This window comes from Centrocercus urophasianus, unplaced genomic scaffold (assembly GCF_019232065.1).
Source record: "Centrocercus urophasianus isolate 14NV4802_14NV808 unplaced genomic scaffold, USGS_Curo_1.0 seq_12, whole genome shotgun sequence".
In the NCBI taxonomy this organism is placed as follows: Eukaryota; Metazoa; Chordata; class Aves; order Galliformes; family Phasianidae; genus Centrocercus; species Centrocercus urophasianus.
In genome coordinates this window covers 67,966,972-67,985,111 of record NW_024884364.1, presented here as the reverse complement: position 1 = coordinate 67,985,111, position 18,140 = coordinate 67,966,972, and the positions used below count along the sequence as shown (strand labels likewise).

The following is an 18,140-nucleotide window of genomic DNA, read 5'->3' as shown; positions in this document are numbered from 1 at the left end:
AGATGATGAATGTTACCATGTCATGAGACTTACTGTGGTTAAAAGTGAGAGAGTTATCCAGGCTGCTCAGCTGCTGCAATCTGGCATGCATCATTCCTGTTCTGTTACGGGAAACAGGCAATGTCTGAGATTTTCGATCATGAACTATGGATCCCAACCCCTCCTGGTTCCTGCAAGATGGGTGAAATGGGATAGAAGCAAAAGTTAGACATGTCAATCAGCAGCAAGACAGGAAGTGTTAGTTAAGCAGCTACAAGAAGTTTTATAGAAAGAGTCACAATGCAACCTATTTAATGTTTTACTTACAAAACAAAAATAGGTAGCTTAAAAAAAAAAGCATCACAGCAAATGCTTTCCTAAAAAATCTCAAAGCACAACAGCAAAAGCACAGGAGTAGTTGCTCTGAAAATGCTAGATTTACTTCAGAGCTCTTGCACACATAAATATTTGAGAATACAAAGAGTCCAAAGATATTTGGAACCCAAAACCTTATGTAAAATTTTTAGAAAAAAAGCTAGAAAAAGACACATGGTGGTAGAATTAGAAAGCATACATGCAACAGGGAAGAGTAGGAATTAACTGAAGTATTACTGTGGACATCTTACCCAAGCAGGAAGGGAGAAGAGCCATACACTTTGTTAAACTTGCAGCAATCAAGTGAAGAGAACAGAAAGGTGATCTGTGTTAGCAATCAGTACAGGCTAAATTCCTATTGTGTACCACCACCAGAGCTAATGAAAAATGACAACCAGTGCCTGAATATTTCCCTGTTCCTTTTCGTTCTGTGTCCTTTGTGTATTTTAAGAGTATGTGCAAAGTATGTCATATGCTTTAGTGTAACAACATGAAAGACTAGAAAGCTACATTAATTGGGGAAATTCAATACTTCTGCAGAACACAAATGACTTCTATAGCTTAAGTCTTTTTTTAGCATAACATGCACTACACAAACTAAGCGATCAGTAAAAAAGGAAGGAGGGTAGTTCTTTTCTAAAAACTAGTCAAAGGAATTAAACTTTTTTTTTGGTTGGTTGGTTTTGATGTTTGTTTCTTTATATATTTTTCAATAATTTTATCTTTTTTTTTTATGAAAAGCCTAAAATTACAAGCTTCTGTAAATCCAGAGTTTATTAGAGCACAAAGGTTAAAAATCAAAGCCTTAGCAAAGACAGATTTGTTTTGGTTGCTGATTATTGTTCATCTCTTTGAAGTTGTGTAAACATGGGTGAGATCTTTTCCTGAAAAAATTCCAGGAAGGTAGTCATGTTTGTTGTTTGTAGAACCACACTCACATACCACTGAACTTAAAACAAAAAGCTAAACATCTTACCATCCAAGCTCTGCAATTTCTCTCCCACCAAGCTCAAGAGGGCCAGTATTTGAACTCTACAAATTTAGTTATAACAGGACCACCGTGTATACCACAGTGTGAAGCCCAGACAGATTACTACATTTTACTCTATTAAAAAAAACACTTTGTATGAAAGAACACGCTAATGCAAATATATTCAAATACTTGAGTACAAGGGCTGCTCCAAAAGTAATGCCTCCCATTTTATGATGTTAGCCCACATCAGAGACACACGGTGTTTGCACGGCAGCTGAGGCTGAACTTTCCCACCAGTGTTCCATTACACGCTGTGACTGTGTGACAGATGGCAACAGAGGGGCAGTCTGACAGAACGATATCCGACATGGAAGCACGTATGAAGCAAAGGGGTGTCACTGAATTCCTCCATGCAGAGAAAATGGCAGCCACTGACATTCATTGGTGCTTGCTGAACATTTCTGGAGCCCAAATGGTGGATGTGAGTACATTGAGGCAGTGGTGATGAGTTTCAGCAATGGGGACAGTGGGTCACCTGCACTGGTGCAGATTTTTATGAGTGAAGCACGCAAGCTCCTGTGCACTGCTGGTGAAAAGGCACAGCTAATGGTGGTGACTGTGTTGAAAAATAGTGTTTTGTAGCTGAGAATTTACACTACCAAACAGTGCTTTTTGTATCTATTGTTGTTTTCATGAAATAAATAGGAGGCATTACTTTGAAACAAGTACATACTATATACATATTTCTGAGATTTTCTCTTAAACAGCAGCCAATGGGAACCATACAGGTACCCAGAAGTACCTAGAAGAACTGAAAAACAGCAGAGTAGAAATGTCTACTACTCACCTTTCACTGAAGACACTTTATTAAATTTCTATAACATTTCAACTGACATGGTTTTATGGCCGAGTGAATAAATCAAATATTAAAATGATAAAACTTCTTCCCAAAAGACATTACGTCAAGGAAAAAACTCTTCAGTAAAAAGATAGTAGGAAGGGTGGGTGAATTGCAAAATAATTTTTAATAAACACAGCACACAACATTCTGTATTTTATCTAGAAGTGTGGTATCTGCTTCAGAATTGTTAATATAATAACAGCTTACTTCAAATTGTTATGTATAACTTTACAACAACATTTCTACTCCCATATAATGTATTTGTAGCAGAGTTCTGTGCCCATTATTACTTTTAGTGGATACAGGACTGTACAGGCTATTATTCTGAGTAGACAATACAGTAGCATTTAAATTCCACACAGTACCTGGCTATGTATCGTTTTCCCATGTACTGGAACTGATGTAAGCACACTCTACAGAGAACACATAAAAAGTCAGAAAAATAACACAAAAATCCTTTATAAGTTTATGTTCATTGGAATTACTCAACTTATTTTTTTTCTTGTTTAACTTTAAACTCTTATGCCATGAAACTTTATCTGTCCAACCCTTAAAATTAGTTTTCAGTCCCCAGCCAAGAATAACTGATTCAGAACCTCTGAAATCAATCAGGAATGGTTGCTGTTTTAGTTAAATCAGGATTAGTATAAAAAGACCACATCAATCTCAACATTTCTGCATCAAAACATCTAGTATGAGTCTTGCAACGACAAGCTAGGAGTCAAATAATGAAAAAGCAGAGCACATTAAAAAATTATTAACACCAAGTTCAAATGTTACGTCACAAAATCATAGAATGGTTGACGTTGGAAGGGACATTTTAAGGCCATCTGGTCTACTTTCTGTGTAGATGTGGCACTGGGGGACATCACTTGCATCATTTGATCTTAAGGGTCTTTTCTAACCTAAATTCTATGATGGGAATTTTATTTTGTTCTGTATTCCTTAAACTGATACTGTGATGGTAATCTGAGATTACTGATCAGATCAAAAACTAATTCTACCTTGCCCTTAAACAAGAGGCCATTAAGGGAAAAACATTGTTCACTCATTTCATACAGTTTATACCCCATGCTTCAGTCTACTACCTGTGCTCATTTACCTGCCCAGTTCTGTTTTCAGTACAATCAATATAATGCCATCTGTACTCAGTGGCTGAATTAAAACACTATTTGTAACATATTTCTAAAATGAACTTTGAGTATCACATTACATAACAATTAATTACTGATATTACAGTGACTGAGTCTGTAACAACTGAAATGAGGAAAAACAGATCAATGAAACAACAAGACATGCAGAAAAGCTTCTGTGTTGCACTACTTCCAGTCAACAGCACCATCCTTGTTTTTTATTTATCAGTCAGTTCTCATGAATAAACAATACTACATGTGAATAGGCTGAAACGCAGCAGCTAATAAGAAATAATGGATTCATCATATATTTTGTTTCCAAGAGGAAAGCTAGGAAGGCAATTAATTTCCCTTTGTTTCCAAAGTCATTTGATTCAAATGATTTTCATACGCAGCCACATCATTCCACAAGTTTGCATTACAAGATGCATTTGAATGCAGGCAAGTCAACAAGACAGTCCATTCCACTTGCACAAGAAATGAAATTCTGAGTACTACTTACAGTTTAAGAACCTTCTGAAGTCATTTCTGCATAGCCTAATTCCAGAAACTGTTATGGAGTTGGACAGACATGCAATTGTGCACATCAAGTTAAGGGTTTCTAATCAAGACTTACTGTGATATTGCTTTTCAAACAATAAAGAGTAACACATACATTTATGTCCATGCTCAAGATTTTAACAGCACAGTGAAATGTATGATTTTACGATAAACTCAAAAAAAATCTTACTCTGTAATTGTGAAGAAGTCCATGAGTTCAGATTTCGTAGCCTTGTTCCAATAAGTAAACAACGCATCTAGGAAAATGAAAAATATGAAAAACAAGACAAAGGCAGTAAGCACAAAAAAACATTAAGTGGAGAGTTAGAAAGCTGTCCTTGATGTTCAGATAATTAGGATCTCAATAAAAATGGCTTGTGAGGTTACAAAATATATTAAGTCATGCGCATAAATCCAATCCATCATTACATATGTTTAAAAAATAGGTGGAATTACCTACCTTCTGACATACTTCTCAAGATATGAAGGAAACACATAAGCAGACTCTTGATCTCTGCTTGGTCAAGTTTGTCATATCGAACTACAGAACTTCCCAAAGTGCTGCTCTGTTGGTTCTGAAAAGAAAATAAACAGTTTGGCTGAAAGTTTCCTAAACTGATAATAAACTAAAATGTTTTAAATTGCCTTATTAATTCCTGAAACAGAAAAAGGATCTCAGAATGGAGACAAAAATGTTTTATGTAGAGATAGGCCTCTAAAACACACACGGTACACATGAAGTATAGAAATCAAACCTCTTCACTTTTGTTTATTTTCATTTCCTTCTTTGCACAAATTTTCTCCCAAGGAGGACGAACAAGAGAAGTTACCTAACAGTGACTGCAAACTGAGGCTTGCCCTTTTTGCTTAGTGTAAATACTTCAAAAATTACACGCTGTTAGGCAACACATACATCCTCCTTTGCTTTTGAAGATTTTACGTTGAACTGCAGGCAGAACTGACTCCACACAATTCTACTGGAAAGCGAAGAATCCCAAGGGAAACATACAGGTATGGAAATAATGTGCATTCTGCATCAACTGATAAATAATCTGCCTTTGCCTTAAAAAACAAACAAACAAACAAAAAAACCCTTTCCTCCCTTTGTAAAGACCCTACACTTGTGAAAAGCCAATCTACAATACTCATTACTGAAGGAAATCCCAAAATCTGTCCAAAAAGAAAAAACAAACTAACAAAAAAAACCCAACATGACAGCTTGACAACTTTCAAAATTTACTGCATAAAGGGCTACAAGGAGAAAAAAAGTAGAACTGAGAATATAGAAAGAGAGCTTTAAGCAATGACCTATTTGTAAAACAATCATTTTTACACAATCAAGTGTTATAAAATCCTCAGTATGAAGCTGAATGTTCATTTAAAGGATATATTCCACCTTCTTCATTGCCAATTCCTCCCCTCCAATGTGAGGCTACTTATCCCAATGAAAGAAGAACCAGCCATTTAAACTATTTTCTGGAGAGTTAATGTTCTGATATAATTGATCTGTGCAACAGTTTCTACATAGAAGCTTGATAACGTTGGACTCATTCAACTTTTTAAGGACACATACCAGCATAAGAGGTAATCCTTTATATCAACATTAGAAAAACAAAAATGAAAATGAAAATAAAAACATAGACTTGTGGGAGAGCACTTGGTTTCTCAAACTGAGTTCCAATACCTCAAGGGCAGAATAGTCCTTCCAGGAACACTCCTCACTGAAAGCAAGAGAAATGCTAATCCATGACACTTTGCACAGGCATCAATTGACTACTGAATGTTGACTACTGATGTTCCATGTTCCTAAAACAATCGATGCAGTCTCTCACATACTAGCCATTGTATGCAGTGAAACCACATGATGTTATAATAATACTAGAAAGAAATTACTTCAGTTTAGAAGGAAGTAGACACCTGCATAAACCTGAACACTCCTGATTCTAATGGTCCCACAAATTGTTCACTTTAAATAAATACAGAATCTCTAGTGAATAAGGAAGTACTACTGTATAGTTATATGCAAACCGAAATGGAGCAGGCAATTAATGGCTGACAGAACAGAAACCAGTTTTCGAGTTTTCTATAACTTTGATACTGTTTAGAGATAGAACTCCCTCTAAAAGTTGAAAATGTACACAGTCAAAACAAGTTTTGTTTAAAATGATCTCAGTAGCATACAAAGAAAGGCCATATTAAAATAGAAATAGTTTCTAGCAAATTCTTTTTCCACAAGGCTTGTTCTACAGGTTATTCTGAATGAAAACTAAGATGAAGCCAAGCAATGAGCAAAAATTTGAAGATACGTGCAGTGAACAGCTGATCTAACAGAAACTTTGGAAAGCAATGACTAAGAAGCCAGAATTAAGTATTTGTCACGCAAGAAATTAACAGCATGCAAAACATGAACCCTCTATTACCTAAATTGGCAGATCAGAGCAGAATTTTCAAAGGATTTTGAATCCTTTGAAAACCCTTTTAGAGAAAACAGTGCATGTTAGTAATTAACAACATAAAAACTAAGTAATGAATGACAGTATTGCCATTTTAGCAACAGCAGGTGTCCAAGGCATTTCTGTCAAAGAAAACATATGTATATTAAGAAATACATGACTCAGATTCTGCTAATAGGTAAACTAATGGATAGTTCTGACTTAACTAAATTACATAAATGAACTACTACAGGTTTAGTACGTGGTTGCTTTGCACGTATTTGCCTTGAGATTCAACTGTTGCAAAAGAAGTGGCAAAACTATTGATCACACACACTTCACTCAGAAGCTTAACTATACCAAGCACAAAAACCAAATACTTCTTGTAACTGAAGGGAGAAAGCAGCATGCATAATTTTCTCTGGCAAAACTGGAATTGTCAGAAGCGAAAAATCCATAGTAACACGGTTTTTCTTTGCAGGGTGAGAATTTTCTTCTTCTCCTCCATTAGGACGCATAGCATGAGCAGAGTGCCTTCTGAGAAGCTTCTCTCTCTGCCACACGAAGGCATGTCAGGGTCAAGGGAAAAAGTTATCGTGTTGTGACATGCACAACAAGATCTAAGAAAATGAAACGTGATCAGCATAAATACAAGCTCTATAAAGACATGACTGAATAACTCACAGCTACCAGAACCAAAACTCCTACTTTGTAACAGGTTCCAAGTGAAATGCTTTAGAAAAGTCAAACTAATATAAGTCACTTAAGAGAATTCACAGTAATTGATTTTAAAAATGCTTGTATTACATATATTGTGTGTTGAACAGATAGAGTGATGACCTCCACAAAACCTCTCATAACCAGAGTTCAGTTCTCACAGGCAACATTTAATGCTCTTAACCTCATACCCTTATCTAAAGGGAAAAAAAACAAGTGCTTGCTCATGTTTCTAAATTGAAAATCAGACTGCATTTTCTGCAGAACAGCTTAATAAAAACACTGTTAGAAGAGCTCATACGACATGTGTTTCTCAAAAGAAGATAAAATAAAAACTTCTGAAAACGCTGCTCTGAAGTTATTCTTGAAAGCCCAGTCCCAGCAGAGATAACAAAAGTTAACTTGAAATTTCAGGAGTACACTTCAGTGGGTATTTTTGTTGTTGTTGTTTCTGAGGGGTTTTTTTGTTTGCTTGTTTACCTTGTCAAGAGAATTGCTTTTGTCACTGTGTCTTTCAGGAAGACTGTTTCCTGAGTCTGTACTTATAAGAGAGCCTCTTGAGTCAGCATTCCTCACACAATTAATATTCGGAGTTGAAGTGGTATATGGAGAAGCTAAACAAAACAAAATGTAAAAATCTCAAACAATGCATATACTGTAAAAAGTCACTCTACAGTCCAACTTCTAAGCCCCCTACATATATACATATGTATGTATTTCTTAAGAAGACAAATAATTTAATTTAAATACTTCTGATGAAAAACAATTGATATCTTTTCAGCAGAATATGTACATATATATATATATACACACACAGATCTATGTAGAAATACATGCAAATGTATCTAGAAGCTGGTCTATCACTACATACACATTAACACTTCTGTGAAACTTTCTTTTCTTAATCTTTTTTTAATTGACTCGTAACTGGTGCAACTAATTTTAACAGATAACAATAAACAGAAAAGCAAGTAAAAAGAGGATAGCCACAAGTATGCACAATGAGCATTCCACACAGAGGTGGTCATTTACAAAACCATGTATCATGGCACTCTTGCTGTAAGTGACTAATGCTAGTCTTCTTTTTTATTTCTCTGCAGCCTGTGGAGAATTACCAACTTTGATGAGGGGAAAAATAAAAATAAAAATAAAAATAATAAAAAAAAAGCAGTTCTTTCAAAAAAACCAGCTTCACTTTCAAACAGCAAAACAAAATAAAATAAAAAACACAAATACATCTCATTTGCAGACTAACTTCTAGACTGCACAGAATAACTGACTGCATTAGGGTTCCATACCAGTACATACTCAAAAAATAGGCCAATTACTACTAGTAACAAAAGAAAACTTCTTCCTTTTTTATTTATGTATTTTTTTTAAGTGCTTACCAATGCCAGAGATAACACCAAAGAGATCTTTAGGAAGGTTATTATCCAATGTGCTTACTGCTTTTTGTGGTGTTACTAGCTGATTCGCAGTCGGCAAATTAAGCCCATCATCCTTTCCACTCTGCTTGGAAAAAAAAAAAGGAATAAAGGAAGATATGATTATTGTTTTCCAACATTATGGGTGTAGTTAGTAATACATACTTTATTTTCTAATGCAGGGTTTACTATATAGAATGACAGAATCATTACAGCTAGAAAAGACCTCTAAGATCACCTAGTCCAACTGTCAATGCATCGTCACCATTCCCATTAAACCATGTTGCCTGTGTTCCACATCTCCACGTGTTGTGAACACCTCCAGGGATGGTGACTTCACCACTTCCCCTGGGCAGCCTGTTCCAATGCCTCACCACTCTTTCAGAGAAGAAATGCTTCCTAATATTCAAACTGAACCTCCTCAGGCACAACTTGAGGCCATTACCTCACAGCCTATCAGTGTGATCTGGGAGAAGAGGCCAACCCCCCACCTCACCACAACCTCCTTTCATTTCACTGCAGAGAGCAATAAGGTCTACCCTGAGCCTTCCCTTCTCCAGACTGAACACCACCAGTTTCCTCAGCCGCTCCTCATAAGACTTGTGCTTCAGACCCTCACCAGCTTTGCTGTCCTTCTCTGGACACACTCCAGTGCTGCACTGTCCTTGCAACGAGGGGCCCAAAACTGAGCACAGTTCTCTAAGTGCAGCCTCACCAGTGCCAAGAACAGGGAAATTACCACCTTCTTGCTGCTGCTGCTGACTGCTCTATTTCTGATACAAGCCAGGAAAACATTGTTCTTCTTGGTCACTTGGGTACATTGCTGGTTCTCGTTTAGCTGTCAACTAACACCTCCAGATCCTTTTCCTCTGCACATCTTTCCTGCCACTCTATGCCAATCCTGTAGCATTGCCTGTAGTCACTGTGACCAAAGTAAAAGACCCACCACTTGTTCTAGTTGAATCTCATATAAATGGACTCAGATCATTACTCTAGCCTGTCCAGATCCCTCTGTAGGGCCTTCCTACCCTAACATATGTATATACACGTTAGCAAGAAATTATGATGAAAATAATCTGAATATCAAATAGAAATGGTCACTCACATTACTGGAAGGATTAACAGGAAATGGAGACACATCTTTAACATTGATTCGTTGGACATTTTCTATAAGCAATCCAAAGAGTGGCAAGTACATAGTGGCTATTCGTGCTTGATGGACCTAAAAACAGTTTGAAAAGAACGTTTAATAAATATTTGTTAAGCCAGAGTTCACACTTATAACTTCCTGAGTGGAAAAGTAATGGTCATCTCTGTATTCACTATAATTTTATCAACACATTTTATTTATTGTTTCAATATAACACAGAAAAAACCTACAGTAATATGATTTCAGCTAAGACTAACCAAGTAATCTTATGACAGCTTTTTAAGCTCATGACAGCATTTTTCTTATGCTCACTTTACCAGTAGTAGATGATGTATAGACAGTTGTCAAGTATTAAGAGCTAGCACTTAATGAAATTAAGAGCTTTAAAAATAGTCGTTATATGTCTAAATGTAATGGTTACCAAAATATATCAAAAACAGCTATCAAAATATAATAAATAAATGTAATTATTCTAAAAAGATGCCTTGTGGTCCTCTTTGGTAAAAGTAATGGGGTCTGCAAATCATTTTTCCTACAATCACCACACATTTTCATCACAGATGCAGTCTGAACTCAAACAACATGGCTGCAAATTAATAGGTTTTGTGAAAGAAGAAAAAATTCTCAGAAAGTGTGCACACAGTATTTATCATTTTGTACCACTAACACAGAAATATACTTACCCTGGAAGCATATCTATCATCAAAAGAATGCTTTATCATCAAATTCTTGAGCACACTAATAGCAATCTGACGCACTTCTCTGAACTCTTGCAATGCATTTCCCACCTCCCTTAGAAGCAGCCCCACTAAGAAGTGATTCTTACAGAACTCATCTGTTAATGAATAATCCAGCTGAAGGTCTGAAAATAAAGCAGAAATTCCATGTAAGGAATGGTATAATTTAAAAAATATATCAATTAACTTAAGGCCGAACGCAAAAGTTATTGACAAATTCATGTTCAGACATTTGTATATATCATAAATATTCACATACACCCAGTTAACCACGTAATTATGCATTAAACAATTGCAATTCATATTCAATAAGTAGAAAATAGAGAAGTATAAGCATATGGAAAAAAAAAAATACATATATATATATGTACATGTATTCAAATTATGTATTCTTAAAGTACTGTCCAATATGCAAGATCTTCCTTCTAAGCTTATCATGACCAGTGCCTTATAGCTACATATTAAACTTAGATCTACATTCGTTCACTGAAAAGGCACCCAGGGCATAAAGGCTATGAATATCCTACTCTTCAGGAATTTCTCTGTGCGGTAGAAGAAGAATTTAGATTTTATTCTGCAGTTCAGTCCCAAGTTAGTAAGCTTCTAAGGCTACCAGCCAAACATGGATTAAATAGTTTGAGATTTCTGTATTGTAGTTATGACTTCCTTCTTCATTATCTATCTTCCAAAAACACTGATTATAAATATAGACAATAAAGCCTGCTAACATCTGTGATGTTAGTTAATTCATATTTTCTAAGAAAATAATCCCCCAAATTTGCTGCAGATACTAAAAGCCGTAAGAGACAACACGTGTCTCATACATTGTTACTGAAGCAATTTATTCTCAGTTTACATAGAAGAACATGAAAATATTTAAATAAATTAGCTTAGAAATATGTAAATTAGAAGTGCAGTAATACAGTAGGTATTTTTTTCCAACTTCAATCAGAAGTACTACATTTTCCAAAAATATTTACATATTTAGTGTCGATTGCAACAGAATTGGGATTAAAGAACATTTTATTGAAGAACTTTTTCACTCAAATCATTACAATGCAATTTTATATCACAAAGTATTTAATATCTGTTAGTAACTATAAATGCACACTAAGTCACATTTAGAGATAAGTATATGTTATATAGACATATAGACACATACAGAAAACCAACAAAGCAGATCTGACAGAGTAAAGTCAAACTGCTACACTTTAGAAGTATTTTATGAAATCAAATAATCCATCTAGTTTACGCAGTAAATAGAGAACGTAAGAGAAACTCTCCCAGTATAGGAATCATGAAATCAGAAAGCACAGGCTTTTTACAGTCCTTCTTAAAATGCACACAAGAACCATTCACATCACCCTAGAGCTCTTTTGCTTGGGATACCAAAACAGGGCCAGAAAGATTTCAAATAAAGGTCTTTTATTCTGGCCAAAATCCTAGATCACCAGGGAACAGGATTTTACATAATCTTTTACTGTGTATTCAGAACTACTATTTTCTCTAGTCTTGCTGCTCCATTAGGAATAAAAGGAAGAAGTCAAAGACAAACACAAGCTCTGTGCTGCTGTCTAGCTCTTACTCCCAAATCTTGTTCTATTACTTTGATAAAAATTTAATTACTACTCAAAACTTAACATCAGAACGGGAAAGAGAGACAAGAGTTAAAAACATACTTTATCATATCTTTTAATGAGTAGGTGCTTTGTATAGATTATTCTACCTAAACTATTCTCTCAGTTTAAAGGAAGAGATTAAAACTTTAGGCTTCCATTTAAAATAGTGACATCTAAGAAACACAACATACATGTCTTTAAAAGAATTTACCTTGGTATCTCTGAACTCTGCCTTTTCCAAATGGCATTGGTAGATTCAAAGGTATGTAGTGCTCATGATTACAAACTACACGGAGAAACTCAAATTTGAATTCAAAAAGCGTCTGCAAAAATAAAGTATAAATTAAACAACTGATGCAGTAATTTGATTAAGATTATAAAATTAGCTTTCTTACACGAGAGTGATTTCTCGCAATCTTCTAGTGCAAGGAATTAGAGACCTGCAAATGTTCTGTAGCTCATCAAAATGTACTTTCAGAACAATTCATACTTGACAGTTGGGTATGTTCTAATTACATCCTACTATGTCCAAATTTACTTGGACATATAGCATATTACAACATATTACACGCTGATTCAAGAGAAGTTTGATTTCGCAGAAGAAATTCTTTGTACCACTGGTACACGTTCTTCCCACTACAGGAAACTGATAGAAACTTATCAGAAATCAAACATCTCATCAAATCCTTCTAACTTCAGCCTCTTGCATTCATGCTAAAAATTCCTGCTTAGTGTTGCCCACTCTCCTCTCCCTTTTTCTAGAGGGCAGTACGTATTCTAGAGTAGTATACATGCTCTACGGTGGTCAAGTTGCACCTGGAAATGGCAATCAAAATTCGAAAAAACGATTCCATGGAAAAAGAAAATCATATAGGCATAGCGTAGAAATTTCTAAGAAACATGCTTAAATGTAGCTAGACATAAATCTACACACTTAAATGTAGCTACACATAAATCTAAAGCCTTAATGTAGGACTCTACCCATATGCAACAAGCAACTCTTAAAACTATTTTGTTTAAAAGCAGAATACCTTTGGATCTCCTGGTGCAAAGCAGCTGATGTAATTATTGATTTGCTTGAAAACAAAACCTCTATCCATAAAAGTAAAACACCTCTGGGGAAAAAAAAAAGCAAACAAAAAAAAAAGCAAACAAGATAGAAATGATTAAATGTTGCTTCAGTATCCACTTACTATATTTCTGTATTTTACTAGTTAATTTTCTGAACACACTATTGATATTTCAGTCAGTTTGCATGCAAAAAAAACAAAACAAACTAAGTACATATATACACAGACACATACCAAATTTTTCTTAGAATTCAGAATGTAAACAAATTAAAAATAAAAGAGCTGTTAGAAGATAAGAAATCTATCTTGGCATAAACAAAAATGACATGGCACTAGCAGCTTTATCAATCATTTTATTTCCCATCCTTTTTTCTTCCTCATAGTTTTTAATGGTTGAAAAAAGAAAGACACTGTAAACCAGTCCGTATAAAATATGTGTAAATAAAACATAACCCAGTGCATGAAGATTTTGTTGGATTAGAGAGTAACAAGGTGATATCTGAATGGGGAAAACAAAACAAGAAATAAAATTTTGATAAAATACAAACTCATTAAAATCAAACTTCTGAACAGATGGCTGTTTCAATATAGAAGGCAAATCATACTTCAGTGCATTTTAGCCTGACTGTGGAATTAAACTTCAACAGCATTATGCACACTCAGTTCTATGAAAGTTGACTTTAAAATTCTTTAAACTCCATGGTGAAACAGTATTATAGAAAAAGGAAACACAAAACCCAGGACACTCATGCACCTACTTTTATGAAGGCAGCAAGGCTATGGTTTGCATTTTTTGAAGCCTCTGGATTGTCTCTGTACTTCTGAGTAATGTGTGGCATTAACATATTGACAACGGTTTCAACTGCATGATGAAAGGAAGCTGAAAACCTCTGGTTTCGCAACAACTAGTGAAAAAAAATTCAGACATGCACTTAATATGGCTTATAATGATAAAATACATCAGAAAATTTATTTAAGGTAAGATAAAAAAATACCTGACAAGGAAGGAAGAATGAAAGTTTGAAATTTTTTTTTTTTTGTCATTATAATTTAAAAGAACATTTTCATTAAATTCAAGATCTTCCTGAGCCATTTTAAACTGAGGGAGGAAAAAAGTTGACGTGGTTGAATGAAAATATTGTGTTATTAAAAATTCAAACAAGCAAATCTTTTCTGTTTGATGGAAAAACCATATGCATACAAGTTTGTAAGCGTTAAGTATTAATATTGTTCTATACTAAAATACTTCTGATAAAAGAAGCTAAGAATAAATAGGAATCTCAGAGTTTTGCCTGTTTTCCTTTCCAAAGCAGTACCAGCTTACTCATGCATAGTAATTGCATTTTAAGACTCCCTTTTCTGTCATGAAAAAGATTTTGCTGTTCTGCAACTATATTTGTTGTAACTCCTGCGGACTTCAGCCACTATGAAGATTTTCATTCGTGATTTTTTTCTTTCTCATCAGTCACTTCAAATCTCAGCTCTCCAAGCTTCAGCATCTTACTCCCTATGTTTCTAAGTTCCCGCTCAGAATTGTTTTCCCTTGCTTTTAAGTTTTTTTGCTTCAATTGTCTTAGCAGATTTCTTATACATTCATGATCTACTTGTTTCTGGTGACTGTGCACATTATATTTATCAATGATTTTATCAACTGGTATTGCTCATTGAGTTCTCTTCAGCATTTTGCCACTGTAGACCCTCTTTTTTTCACCACATCTTATAGTCTTCACTAAACTGCATTTTGTCTAAAGGCTCTTAATGACTGGTGGGGTGGGGCTGAAGGAGAAGCTGGCTTAGACAAACACTGTTTTAACTGTACAGTCATTCTGCCTTTTCTTTATGAAAACTGTCAAATAAAAATATCCAAGTGCTTTGAATACTTTGTTACTTGTATACTTTTTTGAACTAAACTGAAAGTGACACTCCTAGGCAGAACAAGACATGATTAAAGAACAAGAACTACATAAATCAACAATTATACAATTTGCTCTTTGTGTCTGAACTGTGCTCCAAAGTCTCTGCTTCTATCTTTTTGAAAAATTAGGTTGCTAAATGTTAAGGCTGAAAAGATCCCTGTATAAATATCAACAGCATTCATGAATGATATAACATTTACAAATTAAATATTTCCAGTAGTAGGTATGCTAGTCAATCAATATTTTTGTAAGTCAGCTTTTACTGGACAGTATTTCTTTCTAAATATCATAAAAATCTTGCTACAGAAATAATTTTGCTACACCTGTAAGTGCAGCATTTTATCCAATCTCCTAAGCAGGAAATACCAGAATAGGTTCTGTTTGTTAGTTTAGCCAATAGGACAGGAAAAAAAAAGCTAGTACAATAATGTTTGGTATTTTGAGGAGCTCTAAAACAAAAAGTGATGTCTGGAAATGAGAATACTTGCAAACAAGAGGTGAGCTCTGTTCTTTCTCTTTCACATCACAGAGAAGATGAAAGTGAGGTTAGTTCTTAAAAGATGTGAAATTTTTTTAACATCTAATGTGGAGAAAACGACAAAAATCCACCATGAAGTTCACTCCAGCAGGTTTTTTTTAGCAATGAAACTTATTTCATAGTACTGCAGGTGAGGAATGAGAAAGAAAAGTGGATGCCCCATCCCTGGAGGCATTTAAGGCCAGGCTGGATGTGGCTCTGGGCAGCCTGGTCTGGTGGTTGATGACCCTACACATAGCAGAAAAGTTGAAACTGGATGATCTTTATGGTCTTTTTCAACCCAGGCCATTTTATGATTCTGATTGATTCTATGATTCTATGAACAGCAGTTCAGAGCAGTATACAGGAGTGCACTAGAATCTAAAAAGTGCACGTTAAGAGAATTTGTTCCTATTGAAGTGTTGAACTTGAATTTGAGTTGGGGCAATCCCAGATATGTCTGCAGACTTGGAGAAGTCATTGAGAGCAGCCCTGTGGAGAACAACTTGGGAGCAGCGGCGTACTTGCAGCCTGGAAGGCCAACAGTATCCTGGGCTGCATCAAAAGAAGGGTGGCCAGCAGGGCCAAAGGAAGGTGGTTGTCCCTCTTTACTCTGCCCTTGTGAGCTCCACTGTTATCTGGGCCTGAGAACCACAGCACAAGAAAAATGTGGAGCTGCTGGAGCGGGTCCAGAAAAGGTCCACAAAGATGATCATAGGGCTGGAGCATCTCTCCTACAAAAAACGTCTTATGAAGTTGAGCTTGTTTAGCTTGGAGAAGAGAAGGTTCCAAAGAGATCTCATTGCGACCTTCCAGTATTTAAAGAGAGCTTATAAACGGGAGGGAGATCAACTTCTTACATAAGCAGGTAGAGATAGGACAACTGAAATGGTTTTAAACAAATGGAGAGAAATAGATTAAATATTTCACTATTAGGGTGGTGAGGCAAAGGAACCAATCCAGTTGCCTAGTGTGCAGCAACTCTGCCCACAGCCAGGGAGCTGGAACTTCATGATTTCTTAAGCCTTCCAAGCCATTCTGTGATTCTGTGATACAGAATAGAAACAATCTGAATCTAAATGAAGTTCAATAGTAAACTGGTAGAGCAAGGATTGTAAACAAATATAAAATGGAAAAATATTTTCCAGTTTCAAGTTTAGTTAGTTTGTTTTAAATTAAGTATGATTACTATACACTTCTACAGCAACGTCTAAAAGTGCTAATTAAAAAATACAACAACGTTTTGGTAGTTTCAGTGCTGTATATGAAAATCTCTATAGCAGTCTCTATAGCACCATCTCAGATTTACATCTATAGAACCTACTAAAATCTATGAAATCACTGTGCTTCTTTATAGAATGAAGACTCTTAAAAAGTGAAAAGTGCCATCAGTACTTGGATCGCATTTTTGTGGTCTACCTAATTCTTTCTGGCAATGTGGAATCATAAATAAAATGAATCAGCAGTCAGTACTTTGAAAATTCATGTTTTCTCATGAGCAATATTTGCTCAGCTTGCCTTATTTATGATCATGCTGTACCAAGTAATCAAATCTACGTATCTATGGCATCTGTTGCTGACATACTGTTCCTTTACCAATTTGTTTTCCCCAAAATGAAAATCTTGTTAAATTGAATTTGTTCCTTAGATACATGTGCTGGTGCTCTCCAAATATAATTTGTTTGTAGGATCACATGGGTCAGTAAAGGTTCATCAGCTTTGAGCAGATGAGTCACTTGTGGAAGAAATAAATAATAATAAAACTTTTAGTAATGTGAACTCTCATCAATGGTAGCCATGGCAGCTCACCATGTAAGAGATGCAGATTGATGGAGAGAATACTAAAACCACGGACATTGGTCCAGTCATTCTGAGAAGTGAGTTGCATTTCTTTTCTATTTGTTTACACAGTCCTTTAAAAAAGATTATATTCTACCATACTTATTTTATCTACCATCTGATTTCAATTTAAAAATATAATCATTCTTGAAAGAAATTTGTAATTAAATTAAGGGAATGGGTTTGCATGAGAACAAGTTAGTGGTTTCTCTGTAGCTTTTTTCAAACCAGTGTGCTGTTGCTAAACTTGTGAAGATTTGTGTAGGTCTGTTGGTATCAGGAAAAATTATATAAATTCTGTTTAGTACACAATGTCATTGTTTTTCCAGAATATTATGTACCAAACCCAGCATATGTCCTCTAGATAAACAAGCTTCACACGTCATGTTTGAAAAAGCTTTCCCAGCTACACCACATTATGTAATTAGAAAAATCACATCTGCTCCAAGTTGAATATAAAAAGTACTGACAGGACTGCCAGGTAAGTACCCCTGAAAAACCTTGCATTTTTCATTTCATTTTTTATGCAAGTGGGAAGACTAGAAGGATAATGTTCACCTTCATATGGAGAAAATTTGTTTGGCTAAAGCTGTTAGAGTTGAAGCTGGCCAACAGTGTGGGAGACCATAAAAAAAAGATTGTTTTTTTTTTGAAAAAATGAACAGAAGGAGGACCAGAGAGAACCTGGCCTGTTACTTGATGAGAATGGTCACTTCTTAAGAAGGGTCACAGAGCTAACTGATGTCATTGTGAGACCTCCCAACTATTTTCCAGCAGTCTTGCAAATCTGGAGAGGTCCCAGTTGACTGGAAGCTGGC

General features: G+C 35.3%; 1 protein-coding gene across 4 annotated transcripts in view; it reads right to left on the bottom strand.

Annotated features, from left to right (window-relative positions):
- The window catches only part of DOCK9 (dedicator of cytokinesis 9), an 87,683-nt gene that overhangs the window by 24,498 nt on the left and 45,045 nt on the right, over positions 1–18,140 (bottom strand). For 2 of the 4 annotated variants that reach the window (XM_042809551.1, XM_042809548.1), the window contains exons 28-38: positions 13,809–13,955; positions 13,012–13,095; positions 12,192–12,303; positions 10,308–10,486; positions 9,580–9,696; positions 8,439–8,559; positions 7,531–7,664; positions 4,362–4,476; positions 4,092–4,158; positions 2,594–2,641; positions 34–170 (exon numbers count right to left, since the gene is read on the bottom strand). In XM_042809551.1, the coding sequence (XP_042665485.1) occupies positions 34–170; positions 2,594–2,641; positions 4,092–4,158; positions 4,362–4,476; positions 7,531–7,664; positions 8,439–8,559; positions 9,580–9,696; positions 10,308–10,486; positions 12,192–12,303; positions 13,012–13,095; positions 13,809–13,955 (1,261 nt within the window). The remainder of the gene's footprint in view (positions 1–33; positions 171–2,593; positions 2,642–4,091; positions 4,159–4,361; positions 4,477–7,530; positions 7,665–8,438; positions 8,560–9,579; positions 9,697–10,307; positions 10,487–12,191; positions 12,304–13,011; positions 13,096–13,808; positions 13,956–18,140) is intronic. The other 2 variants (XM_042809549.1, XM_042809550.1) reach the window with 2 other exon arrangements.